The following is a 15,295-nucleotide window of genomic DNA, read 5'->3' as shown; positions in this document are numbered from 1 at the left end:
AATTTAGGCGACTTGAAGTCTGTTTAAATTGTTACTCATTTTAATTTCTCCTTTTACAACTTGTTTTAATCAATACTGACAAATCAGATTTCATTTGTCAGTCGCGTTTTGTGTGAAAAATCTGTGTCCACAAATGAACAAGTAGCTACATAACACAGATAAAGTGTAAAGGAGAAAAAAACAATAACAACAATATATCCCTCAAACATGTAGTAGTGTGTGAGGTAAATGGAAATATTCAAATAAAGTACACAAGTAGCCCCCCACACACATGGAACTCAAGTCCAGTACTTGGGCACATGCACTTCACTTCACTTTTTTGTGAAACCAAATGAAATGCTTTTTAAGCCCATGACAAAGACAGTGTAATAGATCTACCTTTCCACAGCAGAACACGGTGGCATGTATGAAATCAATATGGATATTTTACCAATATTGAGATAGCAAATGTATGTAAATGAATAATAATAATCACAGTGTTTAATGTGTACCTGCAGAATGCATGATCTAGCTAGCTGGCATATGCGTCTTGTAGGTGGCATTTACTAAACTCCACCCACCTGAAGGTTTGAAGGACCCAAGACAGCTGCCACACGACCCACACCTGCAAAATAACACCTGCAGAAAAAGGTTTAGTTAGTTCTGTCATTTCGCCACTAGAGGGCACCATTACCACATTTACCAAACATTGTGAGTCAGTCTCCTCACATCACCCAACGCAGACTCACAGAATTTCATACATTAGCTAATATGGCCAGTAATTACAGTCACTGAAATGATTGATCACTATTGTACATTTTACTTCAGGCTCTCTTTGATTTCACTTCATCCACAGAAAAATGCTCTTGGAGCAAGCCTAGGGTGTGCTCATTGTCCAGCGTGCAGCATGCAGTCTAGGAGATAATGTCCTTTTTAATTAGTCTTCATTAGTTTGACTACTGCTTCCTCGTGGCATTATGCTTACACTGTAAAGGATGTGCATCCTTGTGAACCTGCGCGCGCACACACACACACCAGCCTTAAACCCCAAGAGGCAGCTGAAAGAGGGAACAAATACAAGGTGTCTTTTTTTTGTCATAATCAGATAAAACCTCACAGACCTTTAACTGAGCCATTCAACACTCTGAGCAGAAGATAAGAGAGGGAGAAGAGAGCGATATAAAAAACATACAAAGGGAAAAGTTATGGGAGCCAGCAGCCACTGTGTACCTCACAATGGCTCTCGCTAAAGTTTGTGTCTCTTCTGATCTTCTCCCAGCTGGACGCCTGCTTTTCAGGTCCTTTCTCGTCTGATCTAACTTCAGACACTGGAGGGCCTTTTGCCAGCCTGCAAACTGTCAAAGTACCCCAGGAATCAAACACTGTCGCGTGCTGTCATGATCAAAGAACCACAGGTAAACCAGACGAAGACGCAGCCACATACAATTGTCATCTAAAAGAGGGGGGAAAGTTTTCATTTCAGAGGCTCTTATTTGGCGTCTGCAGGCGGATACCTTTTCACTGTCGCATACGCGTTTGTCAGAATAAAGGAAAAGAGAAAGGACCAGGCATTTGAAGATACAACAGAGGCCCGGAGTAAGACCGAGTGCCTCTAAAGGAAACTTTTGGACAAAGCACGTAGACTTAGGTGAGATTTCAAAGTGAGTTGCTCCAAGAATTTGAAGAGAGAAGGGGGGATATTCATAGACAGGGGGGATGGACGGAGGAAGGATGGTGGTGTGACAAATAAATATATAGATCATTATGAGCTACTGTTTTCTTTTCCATAATCTGTGGCCAAAATGAATGCTCAGTGCAGCTGGTGGAGCCATTCTTTCAGATGAGACACTCCACTATTCAGACCTGACCTGTCCTGGGGAGATCAAACACCTCATTTCATTTCACGGCCTTTGCTCCATTTTTCTCCCCGCCTCTTTCTCCCCACCCCTTGTCTCTCCCATTGGCCTTGGCTTTGCTGTCTTTTTCTCTGTTTCTGCCAGAGCGCCCTGGGTCATAATCTCCACCCATAAATCTAATGTTGAGTGTCAGCTCCTGCCGAGTTCACTCACCCAGGCGCATTCTGCAAATTCCGTCTATCGAACAACAACAAGATCAGGGAGAGAAATCCCTACGTCATAAGCAAGTCGTGCTCATTTGTCAAGTGCATTACATGTTCACGCTGATTATTGTGGCTGATTCGAGCCCTGCAGACAATAATCCCACTAATATCTGGATTAGGTAGACAGGCTAAACTGACATAGAGCTGAGACAATTAGTCAATTAACTGATTAGTAGATGGGCAGAAAATTAATCGGGAACTATTCTGAAAATTGATCAATCATTTACGCTACTGACTGGTCCCTGATACTGTAATATCAATATGTGCTGGTTTTCTGTGTCTTCTATGATATTTATATTTTTGGGGTTTGGTCAAAACAAAACAAAACAATAAGAAGATGCCACCTGAAAAGATGTCCCGCGCATTTTTCCCTATTTTGTAACATTTTATAGTCCAAAAAATGCGCTGCTTAATTGAGAATTAAAATAATTATCTAGCTGACGTCCTTCACTGATTCTATCTATAGACAATAGACGATATAGACAGACGATTCATGAGGCACACTTTCACAAATTTGTCTCACACTCATATCTTACTTTATACTCTTATGAGTGAAAATTTATCTTAATGTTTCTATGTCATTAAATCAGTTAATGCAATTTGGACAATGTGATAAAACTGCTAAAGTTGTGCTTTGGCATATTGTGTGAGGAAAAAGCGTCACCACTGCCAGCACGCACAGCGCTCTGACGTGAAACACATCTAATTCCAGACAACAGAGGACTTCAGTGCTATTGGTGCTGGTGTGTGAGTGGTCACATAGCATTAAAATCATGTTAAGGTCTTGGTTATGTGAACAAGTGAAGCTGTTGCTTCTACCAGAATAGTTCAGGTAATTTAGTCAGTTAACGTTAGGGAATGTATGAAAGAGCCTCTATAGCAAATAAAGCTTTCAGCATGCTTAGAGGGGATCTTAATTTCCTTGATTCCTTTAATGATTTTAACGCTTTGGATCATATTCCCCTATTGTACAAGTTGCGGAAATATTTCAAGCTCTTTCTTGAGAGAGAGGACATGTGCATAATATATTTATGCTCTTTAAATTCTTGTGGTGGCTGATAAAAGTATCTGGTTTTGGTTTGCGTGTTGTCTTAAACTGCATGTGACAGAGTGAGTGTCCCAACATGACCACAGAGAACTTAACATACTGGGAACATTTCCTATACTGATAAGGACAAAGTGGAAATTAAAAGAGCAGAAAACACTTAAGTACAATCTCATTTCAGCCATTAGAGTGCTCCTGAATGTAAGGATTTAGCAGGGAAGGAGATAAAGTCTACAGCTCAAATTGATTTAAGTGAAATGTCTCAGAAACTATTGCATGGACTGCCTTGAAATTTGGTAAACATTCATGATCCCCTGACGATGACTTGTATTACCTTTGATGAACCATTTCACTGCTGATCCAGCGCCATCAGCAGATCATGGCTTTAATGCATCCAAACAGTAAAAAGTCCAGTGAACACTTTACCTGCTAAACATCAGCATGTTAGCATTGTCACTGTGAGGAGTAGTACGGCCTCACAGATTTGCAAGCATGGCAAGAGACTCTTATCTTGTTTCAGGCAATCATTTCACTTGTAGACGCAGCAGGAACTATCAACTTAAGTAAAAAGTAAGTAAATCGTGTAAATATTTTGCGTGACATTTCTGTGAGACACAAAGAGAGACAGGTAGACAAGAAGCTCAGAATCCTTTCCATCTTTCACCCATAGGTAACTTGACATCGGGGCTTGTTATCCTCTCATTTGCAACAAAGTAATGAAACTCAACCTTCCTGTGCTACTGAATCCTTGCTGCGATTAAGCTTTGTATGGGGCAGAATGATGTCCGGTTTCAGAAGAATTAATAGGATGTGGATTTATTTCTTTTAACTTTTCCGGTCCGGTATGGATCCAGAACCCACACACACACACACTATTGTGTATTTTTACATGCACTTACGCGCACACATGCAGCTTTGGCCTTGTCTGTGAGCATAGGTGTCCCCTCTCTGGCCCCTCAGACATGGTTTGGTTTTTGGCTTGATTAACCACTTAGTTCAGTCTCTCAGACACAAGATTGCAGGGAAAAAGCAAGTAATGAAGTGCTTTTGAATTTGCATTCCTGAGAGCTTTCACAGACGCCTTGATTTCAGTCTGCCTTTGCTGTTTGTTCTTCGTCAAGAGATGTCTGCTATTTTAGCCGTAACACATAACAAGTGTCCATCCAACCTCCTCCATATTGCTCCCTCATCAACCTAACTGCCATGAATAAACACAATCAACATGCATCTGAAGGGGAATTTGGAGGCTTTCTCTCTCAAATCGTCCCTGATGGGTTGTTCATCATTGTCATTATGCAGATTACGGTGTGACCGTGAATGCAATATCGGAGCCCTTTTCCTCTGGAATGAAATGTCACTGTTTGATAAAGCTGACCAAAAACACTTGTGTGTTTTGTTCTCACACGTCGAGCGGCGCTGATCAGTTATGGACAAACTGTCTCAAGAATATGAAATTAACAGCAGTCAGTCGACACTTGAAAGTCAAGCCTTTTTTTTTTTTTTTTTAAGCATTGACCTTGAAAACAATATCACAGTGTATCTGTTGTAATTTATCAGGTAAGAGAACAAAGTTATACACACCAAACAGCGTTGTAAAGCTTTCTTTATATCGATATTTTAGGGTTTTTTTTAACTAAATCTGATTCATTTGTGGGCAACCGTGATTATGTAACATGATGACTTGCAAGAATCTGTGATTATTTCTGCCTTGGATAAAGGGACAGTTTACGTAAAAGCTTCCCTTTGCACCCCGCTCCTGGGTGCGAGAAAAGAGGAAATACAACTTGGTTTAAATATGGGGCCCTTTCACTGGCCCACGCTTCCAGGGATGATTAAACATCAACAGGAGGTGGATAAAAAGGCAAGTTAATTCAATTTGGAGTTGAGTTTTGAAGCAGATAAGTATACGATCGGGACCTGCCTTCCATAGCCCTCAAACTACAGGTAATTGAGAATCTGAGATTAAATTCTTTGCCAAATACATTCAAATGTAAATAATATTGTCCTGCAATTTGAGTAGTGCTGTAATGTGACTTCATGTGTTGTCTATAAAAGCTTGTTGAGGGTTGTATAATGAGGAGGCATCACCCTCACTTCTCCTCAAACAACATCCTGTTTAACAGGAAGTCTGTTAGTGGCAGGTTGGAATGTTATTGAATATAAAGACCACAGTTTGGGCTTTTATATGCATGTACTTCTATACATAGTCATAGATATGTGGCTATAATATCAAATTTAAGAATGTCCATGATTTGTGTAGATAAGGACTAGCAAAATATGAATTGCAGATGTTTTAAAAGATACAAATCATTGAACTTCACTAACCAGTGATATGATCTTTAATAATAAACTCATATTAAGCAATACAAACTTTTCTGTGAGATTTCAGAGGAGATGCTAATGAGTGTTTACTATCTTAATCTTTCCCTAATTATATGATCAAATTACACAGTGAAGATCTGTCACTTAACTACTGTATATGGTCTCAGACATCTGAACATAGTTTTTAATTATTATTATAATATTATTATATAATATTACTTTACAGAATAATTTTTTTTCAAATAGTTTTCACAATCTATGCCGTGTAATTACACTTCATTCATGTATGAATTGTCATCAGTTGTTGTTGTTGTGTTTAGATGTTAAAAAAAAAAAAAAACTCCACTCCATATTATTATTTCATGAAATTGCCACGCTGTATCAAGTCTCATGGCATCTTTTAATTCCTGGTGCCACTTTGACAACATCTCGTTCTAGTGAGGGCGCGTTGCATGTTTGTTTTGAGTGCAGCTTTGAGAGATCACAATGACACAGCGGGAATCTCTTTAAGGTTCCTCGTGGGGTACTTCCTCATTTTTAGTCACCTGATATTATTTACAATATATGAAGAAAAAAACCCTGCGAACTTCTCTAATCTTGCATCACGGGAATGTTGTTTTGAGAGCGTGTGCGTGTGCAGGATCGGGGCTGGGGAGGGGGAAAACCATGTGGACAGAATGAGCTACGTGGCAAAGAGGGTGGACGTGTGTAAAGGCCTCATGGGACGATGAGTCACAACCAAGGTGACTGAGTGGTGGGGTTTTTTCTGGAGGAGTGTTGAACCAAATGTGTGTCACACAAAAAAAAACCTAGAAAGATATTAGATAAATGATTGATTTTCAGATTAAGGACTTTAAAGGTTTATCAAAACTTCATGCACAGATTTCAGCGCTTTGTGTGACTTTTTTAAATCAAAGATGAGGCTAAGTGAAGGAATTTTTGTCAGCTGTGTAGTGTGCAACAGCAGAAATGTGTGCTGTGCCACACAGCTGGCTTATGTTCAGAGGATGAGGTGCAAACTTGGAATAGTGTGCAGCACAATGAGAGTGCAGTGTTACTTTGACATTAAGATATATGCACAAGGTACTCCAAGAGTTTTGCAATCGGAGAACTCACTCATGTGTGAGTCATGGCTTGTCAGTAATGTCACATAGAAACAGGCAAGTCATGACACATACGCCTTCTAAAATGTTTGAGGACTTTTTTTGGATCTTTAATCATAGGTTATGGGGGCATACGTTGCAGTTTCAAGAAGGAAATAGAAGTTGGAACAGTGTCATTTATGAGAAGCTGAACAGATGCACACAGCACCATCTTGTGGTCACTCTGGAAATGACAACTTGGATTTGATCTACATTTCTAAAGAGGTGAATTACTGCATTTATTTGTGCCCTTTCCATGATTGTTTCAGCTTTCCCTTAAAATCAATTATCTCGCTTTTTGATAATAATAATAATAATAATAATGATAATAATAATGACAACCATGAAAGATATCATCAGTTGTATCAGTATTTTCAAGTTTAGTTATCATTTGAACAGTGTGGTGGTGAGGTGTGTGTAAGAAACGGCGGGTTGGAGCGAGTATTGTGCTGGAAGAACGTAAACATTGTCTGCTCCGAGGGCTGACTTCAAAGTGAGACAGTGGTTACCTCCTCTCAGCGGTGGCGTGCACCCTTGACCGATGAAAAGAGAAAGTGAATGTTCATCCATGGTCTGCAGCCTCTTCCTAAAACCACTCTTTGAAGTCACAAAAAAGATCTGATTGACTCGTGAAGGAGACACGTATATAGAACTGAACAGAAGTGTATTTGACAATGCACATGCTGCCAGTGATTCTCCCACAGTTTAAGTGCAATTACATTGTATACGAGCATATTAATGATCCCCTGTGCTCAGGCTTTCTACGTTTGAATTGGTTTCCCACAATACAAAAGGACAGACTGCAATACATCAGCTTTGGGTCATTCTAGCAATTTTAGCAGACAGCACATTTATGTGACAGGTGGGAGTGCAGGGATTTCATGAGAGCTTATAACTTCAGTATCAATTCACGTGGGGACACTCAAATTCCATATTATATGTACTGTAGCAAGCAAAGATGTTAACTGTTCATCATGACTGAATTAAAACCAAATATTTTTGTTATTAATATTTTTAATATCTAGTATAAGAATATCATAAATGTCATATAAAACCAAGGTGTGACATGCATACTTGCTCGCAGCAGTCAACTAAGTGGATATTCAATAGATCTTGCGTGCAAAAAGGCTATAAATATGCCAAAAATTAAGATGGAAGTTTGTCTTGTAAGCATCTACATTAGATATCAGTTGCAAAGTTTAAGAGATCCAACTCAACAAGGTGTATTTCTGTTATAGGTTTATGTTAAAAAAATGAATATTGGCTTTTAAAGTCTAAAAAAATCTGTATAAGTCCGATTCTACATGCTGTCAAACAGCAGCTTGGGGACTACCAGAGTTTTGGGAGAACTTTATAGTTTTACTAACCAATGTTTTGGGCAAACTATGACTAGAAACCTGATTTCTAGTAAATGATACAATAAACAGACAATAAACATGACAGTAGTCCAAGTTTCTGTGAATTTCTGTGAATCCCCACTAGTTTCATATATTCAGTTAGAGAAGAAAAGCTGATTATAAACTGTATTTGTTCCATCCACTGCATTGGTCTGTCTTGTAAGTATTACAGTATGATTAAAAGAATGTATATCCACATCCAGGCGTTAAAACTCTTAGCATAGCATTCCTATCAAAAGTATTTAACCAATTTAACCAATTAGTCTTCTTCTCTTCTACTCTGTTGTATACTATATATAGAGCCCATTGCCACTATTTAGGCGGTCCTGTCTATTTCCAGCGACTCACAAGAAAAGATCTAAGATTAGATCCTGTAATAGCATTACCAGACTACTGTTCATACACGTTCTGCATGGCCTTCTTTAACATGTTTGTGAGTGGAATCAGGACCAACAGTGGAGGAATGGCTAAACCGCACAGGTTTAAAACACAACCCTAAATGGTGACCTCAGCTCTCTCGACGACTGAATACACTCTGTAATAATGGCATTGTGTGAGGGGTGTATGTTATAAAGACTTTGCCGGTGTGATCAGAGATAGAGGCTGGATCTCCTGTATGTCTGAGCTCTTCATCATTATCTTGGCTCGCTGACTCATGTCTTGAGCACAGGGAACAAAACTCTTGCAGCGGCCTTGTTCCCGACGCAACGGGACGCCAGGAGGGACAATAAGAGTGAATTAGCGGTGAAAAAAGCAAATAAATAGGTTCTTCAATACATGACAGCCCAGCAACAAAGCCTACTGTGGATGAGAGGGAGAGCGAGAGAGATAGAGAGGAAGAAGGGAGAGAGAGAGCGGCCTTGATGAAAATAAATAGTGGAGCTCAAAGGGAGGCAAGGGTTGAGCGGATTGGAGGTGATGATGAGTGGAGAGCTGTACAAAGTAGTACATCTATGGGAGAGGTTTTAATGAGGCAGACGGCGGTGTGTGTGTGTGTGTGTGTGTGTGTGTGTGTGTGTGTTTCCTCATCTGTGACACAGACAGTCAGAAAATCCTCACCAGCGATACTCTAAACTTCCTGTCCCCATGTGGGTGGGTGAGGATTTGTCTAAATGTGCAAGATGAACAGACAGACAGACAGACAGACAGACAGACAGACAGACAGACAGACAGTAGGAGTGGAAATTCCTAGTTATTATTACTGGACGTGTTAATGATCAATTGTTGGTCACATAAAACGGTTGCTTTTCCATAATATTTTACATTTTTATTAGAAAACTAACTTTTTCTCATAACTAACTTATGAACCATAATTGCTGAAAAAAAATTATCTGAGCAATAAATTAAAAAAACTCAATTTAAATGACAAACATAAAAAAGGTTACATCGACCTCCTGACAACTGACTTCAGTCTCCCTGGTTTTGATAAAGATAATAAGCGTAGATAAAGTGCTGCTAGGTCACTGTAGTAAGTCCAGCTGCTCAAAGTACCTGCTCAGGTGGGATAGGTGTGCCAGGAATTCACAGATAGTGACAAACAATCCCAGAGAACTGTTCAAGATTTAACTTCCAGGTTAACAGTCAAAAAATGTCGCTCAGGAAGATCATGACTATTGTTTTCGTGTTAATGGAAAAGTAATAACACAACAGAAACCCCACTAACACTAACATTTTTGTTGCTTTTAACTGTAATATGTTACACATCTACGTGGAGTTTTGCCAATGATGATGACAGGTCACTGTGAATCAGGCCTGCCTGATGCAAAGTAGCAGCAGCACAAGACTGTAGCCTGTTGTCTTCCAATGGCTCCAAGGGTTTGTGTATCAGTAAACTCTCAGAGCAGCAGGAGGCCTTTAGTTCTACTGTTGTTCTCAGTTGGATTTAAAGGAAGTCAAACAAACTTAAATAAATGACAAAATAAATGGCACTTGTTAAACAACCAGGGAATCATAAGGTGGTGGTATCATGAGTTCAGGAAATTACAGCCACACTGATTATAGCGTTACGTGGTCATTCAGCAGACAATCAGTAATGAGTCATGTTATAGGACACCTGGTCAGGATTCACACTAAACCAGAGTCTTAATAATAATAACTTAAATGGGATTTACTACCTATGTCAGTCCTTAGCAGTGAGTGTGAATGCGGCTCTGGTCTGAGAGAGGTACAGATCACAGAATGTCCAAAGTTTGGCAGAAATGGAGTAAAGGCAGACAAAACAATGGAAGTTTTAAAACTTGAGTGTTGTAACAGACGACTGGCCGGACTGATAATCATAAATGCTGCAATTTAAATGTGGTTTCCTATTTCACTCTGTATGTTCAACGGTATGATGGGGAGAGAGGAATTTAATGCAAGGTGATCAGTGCAAGCGATAGTAATTGAATAGCATAGGCTTTATTTAAATTTATGATCAATTACAAAATTCTGTAGATTTATTGACGACATGAATTTGAAACTTGAACTGAACAATTTAAATTTCCACAAATGCACTTTTTTTTACTCTTTACTTTTTTTCACACCACAAAGCCACAAAAGGATTTTTATTGGCAGCTGCCTTTTCCAGTACTGCCAGCAGTGGATTAACATTCCTCACTTATAACACTTTCTCACACACACACACACACACACGCGGTGTGTATAACGTGAGATAATGAACATGGGTTCAATTTGAGCTCTGCATTTAATTGTTCACACCAGACTGGTGGTTTGTTTTGTGGCTGTCACCGTTAACTCCAGTAAACTAAGGGAAGATGATGGGTGATGACGAGTATGTGGTTAAACCTAAAGAAAACCTGTATTCACCGTTTATACCACAGTTCCCTCAGGCCCTAAACTCAGACTGGGGAAGGTTTTTTGGGGGTACGAGTCAAGTTTTCTCAGTAATCACCTTCAACATTCATCCCCTGCAATCAGAAAAATATACTCCTGAGTTGATGCATTTAATAAAATAACCGTTTTCAGTCAGTAGCTCGGTATGGGCTGAGAAATGTATGAAATTCAAATATAATCCCTGCAGGTATGTATTTCATCTCTGACCCTGAGCCATTTTACCTAAATACACACTTTAAGGGTTAGCAAAGGAGCAGGAGTAACTGGGTGACAAAAGTCTAATTGAGTGGCATTCCCACACCCATAAAACTCTCCGTGTGTTAATTGTTATTTAAGAAAGATGCCTTGCTCGTAGGCTAACAGAGAAGCACACAAACCGCAGACAAAGACTCAGGCTAAACCCACACAAATGAACCAGTTGTTCCAAATGAGCATTCTTGCAGGAATGCGGCTAGGTGGACAAAACCCTCTCTCTACTTTTACAAAAACCTGTTTTCTCAGGTCATCTACACATTTTTACACAGTGCCTAGAAGTGCCTGGCAAATTCTGCAGCAAAGATATTCTGCAATGTTGGCGACAGACTAAAGGCAATTAAACACTGTTAGCACCATGCTTGGATAGCCAGGCAGCCATACAGTGTGCCTTGCCAATTAACCCCCTCGCATAAAGAGAGAGAAGGAGAAAGAAGAGAGATGCAGAAGCTCGACTAGATTAGAATCACACACATTCTTCCTGTTTCTCTCCTACCTTTTCTTTGTGTTCAATCAGTTCTGCATTGTAGCAAATGAGTATGAGTCTCCTATTTTGCATGTATCCCCTATTAGTACACCAGTGGCAGTGACAGCTAATTTGGGCTCAAATATTGTAATTTAGATATGAGGTGGTTACTTACTTTAATACTTGGCGCCCTTAGCTCCCCCTGGGACCACTGGCTATTGAAGACTTCTCCCCATCGTACCCACTTCTGGCCAAGTTTCTTCAGGCCCATCACCTATCACAAAGAAATTAAGTGGTATGCTTTCATTTGTATCATGGCACCAGTTATGCACAGTGTTAGACCTTTTCATGCATCTTTTGTAGACTAGAAAAAGAACTGAAAGAAATTCCTGAACTTAATAAAAAAGCATCAAGCACTGCATGTGACACATACAATAAAAACGTTATATCTGTGATGTCTAATTTCCATTTTCATGTCTTGTAATCTCAGGATTGAGTCTCTTTTGCCCATTTTGTGACACAAATGAAGAAAAAAAAAGTACATTTTTGTCACAATAAAACTGGGACTCCTACTGGGACAATATATGCTGTTTATATTCTGTTTTGCAACAATGAAAATACCTTATTTTGCCATATTCATCTGAATGGAATATTATCAAGTATCAATACAAAAGCATGGTTGGCAGCAGTGTTTTTCCAATCAAATTGGCTTTGAATTATATACATGTATCAACTGATTCTGGTTAAGCCAACGTCATCAAGATACTTTGATCTGGGACATGCTGCTTATTGTTACTTAACTCATTCCAATAATCAAGTTTGTCCAACCATTCACTCCATGATGGAAATACTGACATTTTATAGAATTAAACTCCCCAAAAATCCAATGATCTGCCATTTATTCAATTCACAAACCCCAACGAAATACTATTGTCGTTGGACAGAGGAGAAAGTGGATCCTCTGGAAAGTAGATAATTTCCACAACACGAAAAATTAGCTTAGAGGAAAATTCTGCTATCAAACAAAGTTTTCAAATCTGATAGCAGACACTGAGGCTGCCAGGCAGAAAGTAAAAAAACAGGAAGATGTTGAATACGTCCGTTGAAGGCAGAAGTACAGGACTCTGATATACATGGCTAAAGAGAACATATTAGAAACAGGCTGGTGTTGACATGTCAGACATACCACCCTAATAATGTGGTTGTTCCTTTGTGTTCCTTTTGTCCTTTTGTGATTTCAGAAGAAACTGTTTTCAAGATTAGCAGCCAGTAAAATAATGGAAACTGTTGTAATCAACACCAATCAAAGATGTCTTAATAAGTGGTGGAGCACACTTTTCATTAATGACCATAAAGACACAAACACACAAGCACATCCACCTGTGCATCTCTCTTCTGCCCTCTCAGTTCCCTTTCTATAACAAGATATTCACTGACAAATTCAAGAATAAATCATGATTTAATAAGGATAATAAGACAATTTCGTTACATAACTTGTTAATTTACTGACTAATTGCTATTTCCTTCTTTTGCTTTTGCTTAGATCCAGTTTCGGGTTGCCAGAAATGTTCCCGTCGTGCTCCAGCCCAAACAACCAGTTGGTGATTAGTCAGGGACATGGTGGACAGGGTTTATATGATTCTGGACCACATCCGCATAGCTGGCCTCAGTTCTGGCCTATTCAGCGGCCCAGTGCCACCATTCATCATTCCTGCTCTCAGTATCCCTTTGATGGAGCCTACACCAGAGCACAAACCCATAGTTGGCAATCCCAAAACACATGGAAGGTAGGTAGCCACACCAGAATTGTCTCAGACTCAAAGCATTATTTGTGACTGACTTGTATCAACAAAACTTTGAGTCTACAGCCGTGCTAGAGGCTTGGCGAAGTGGTATTTATGCACGGTGGTGCTCTGAGCTACTTGCTAATGTGCATGCAATGACAATATTAGCACGATAATGTATAACATGTTAAGTTCAACTGTCTTCAACATCTTAGCTTAGTGTGTTAGCATGCTAACATTTGCTAATTAGCAGAAAACACAAGGTGCAGCTGAGGCTGGTGAACGTGATTAGAGTTGCAGGTATTTGGCCATAAACCAGTCAAACCAAATCTCTTTCCATTAAATCCATGTGGTGTCTAAACAAAGACCTGTGATCACAATGCAAACATCCATTTAAAGATCTACCATCAATGTGAGTCCTCCTGCTCTATGTAAACAGTACCACTTAGTCTGCTCAGCAAAGCCGTTCAGAGGCATTTGGGAAAAAAAAAAGTTAATGAAACGGCTGCTGATCTAAAATAGTCTGCACCCAGATTCAGCTTTCAGTGGCAAAACATTTGTGTGCTTACAGTACGTGTGTAACCATCTGCCGATGACACATACTAGCCTGATTGTGACCATTTATATTGCCGTTGTTCACATATGTCGGGAGCCATTTGAATGAACTCTGTGTTTTAGGGGTCATTTCTTTGGAATTCTGTCTCTGGGGATTGTAGCACCATTGTCCTCGCTACTAAAAACCTTATACAAAGTGCCATAACTGGCATCTGCTAACTGTATGCTATCCAGTGTACGCATACTGTGTGTATTCATGTGCTTTTGCATATGCGTGCAATTTCTTTTTTTGAGATTGCACAAAGATTGCAGACCTCATTTGGGATTTTGAATTATATGATCTATTTTCCTGCTTTGCTTTGATGCAAAAGTGAGGCTGAATTTTGGATGTTTTGGATGCATTGGGGCCTATTGTGAAAGGAACCAAATGACTCCCAGATTGGCTGCAGTTGTCTCTTGGTCTTTAGGGAGGGAATTTCTGGAAGGGAGATATGAATCAGACTATTAGAGGAGGAGGAACAGAAAACATTCCTACATTATATAGATGACTGATAGACTTCAAAGCTTTGTTGCAGTATGTTTCTCACTTCTGTAGGAGGCCTTTCATGTGCTAAAGTTGCTCTGGTGTGTGATGTGTTTATCTGCATGTGCAAATCCGCATGGGTGTTTGTGAGTCGATGACTGCCTTAAGGTACAGGCTTTCCTCTTCACTGACTGAGGAACACAGGCTGGTGAGATGCAGGTAAAGGTGAAGAGGGGTAAGTTTGCTTCCCCAAATAAAAAAGAACGGAATTACTTCCGTGGTGCTGTTAAGAAAAACATCTACTTAGCTGAATATTTGCTAACTTTCTTGGCAACAAATGAACATTAAAATACCAATGTTATCAACTTCCTGAAAATGTGTATTTAGTTTATATTTGATCAAACAAACTGATTTCCTTTTTACAAATAGTCTGGATGTCTGCAGGGGGGGTGTAAACATGTTGCAACAATGTCAGAATAGCTTAAATGTGGCAATTTTCAGTAACTAGAAACGAAACAACTAATTAGAAGCCAGTAAAAATACAGTTTAACTGTTTGTATGCATTTTCAAAACCTTTTCCACCACCACCATCTTCCAATACTTTGCACCATATAAAACCCAGGGGTTCGACCAGATCACTGGAGTCTAATTTAGGACTTTAGGAGGTTTTCTTCAGATGATGAGCATTTTCTATGCATTACTTTTGGGATTTGTGCAATTTAAGGTGTAGGGTTAGTATTACGGTTTCACTGATCTCCTAATATGTCTTTTTTGGGGTTTTTTTTATACTTCTTTCATGTAAAATTGTGGCTATACACTCTGTAGGTTCTTTATGATACAAATATACAATATTCTCAATCTACTGTATTAAATCACACA

The 15,295-nt window shown here is 39.4% G+C and overlaps 1 protein-coding gene across 2 annotated transcripts in view; it reads left to right on the top strand.

The window, feature by feature from the left end:
• Positions 1–4,997: 4,997 nt before the first annotated feature.
• Positions 4,998–15,295, top strand: part of tfec (transcription factor EC) — a 44,350-nt gene continuing 34,052 nt past the window's right edge. For both annotated transcript variants that reach the window (XM_070853691.1, XM_070853690.1), the window contains exons 1-2: positions 4,998–5,087; positions 13,098–13,341. In XM_070853691.1, coding sequence (XP_070709792.1) covers positions 13,120–13,341 — 222 coding nt within the window. In that variant the 5' untranslated portion in view covers positions 4,998–5,087; positions 13,098–13,119. The remainder of the gene's footprint in view (positions 5,088–13,097; positions 13,342–15,295) is intronic.

The sequence above is a fragment of the Pempheris klunzingeri genome, chromosome 22 (assembly GCF_042242105.1).
Source record: "Pempheris klunzingeri isolate RE-2024b chromosome 22, fPemKlu1.hap1, whole genome shotgun sequence".
Lineage (NCBI taxonomy): Eukaryota > Metazoa > Chordata > Actinopteri > Acropomatiformes > Pempheridae > Pempheris > Pempheris klunzingeri.
This window is presented reverse-complemented; position numbering and strand designations above follow the sequence as displayed.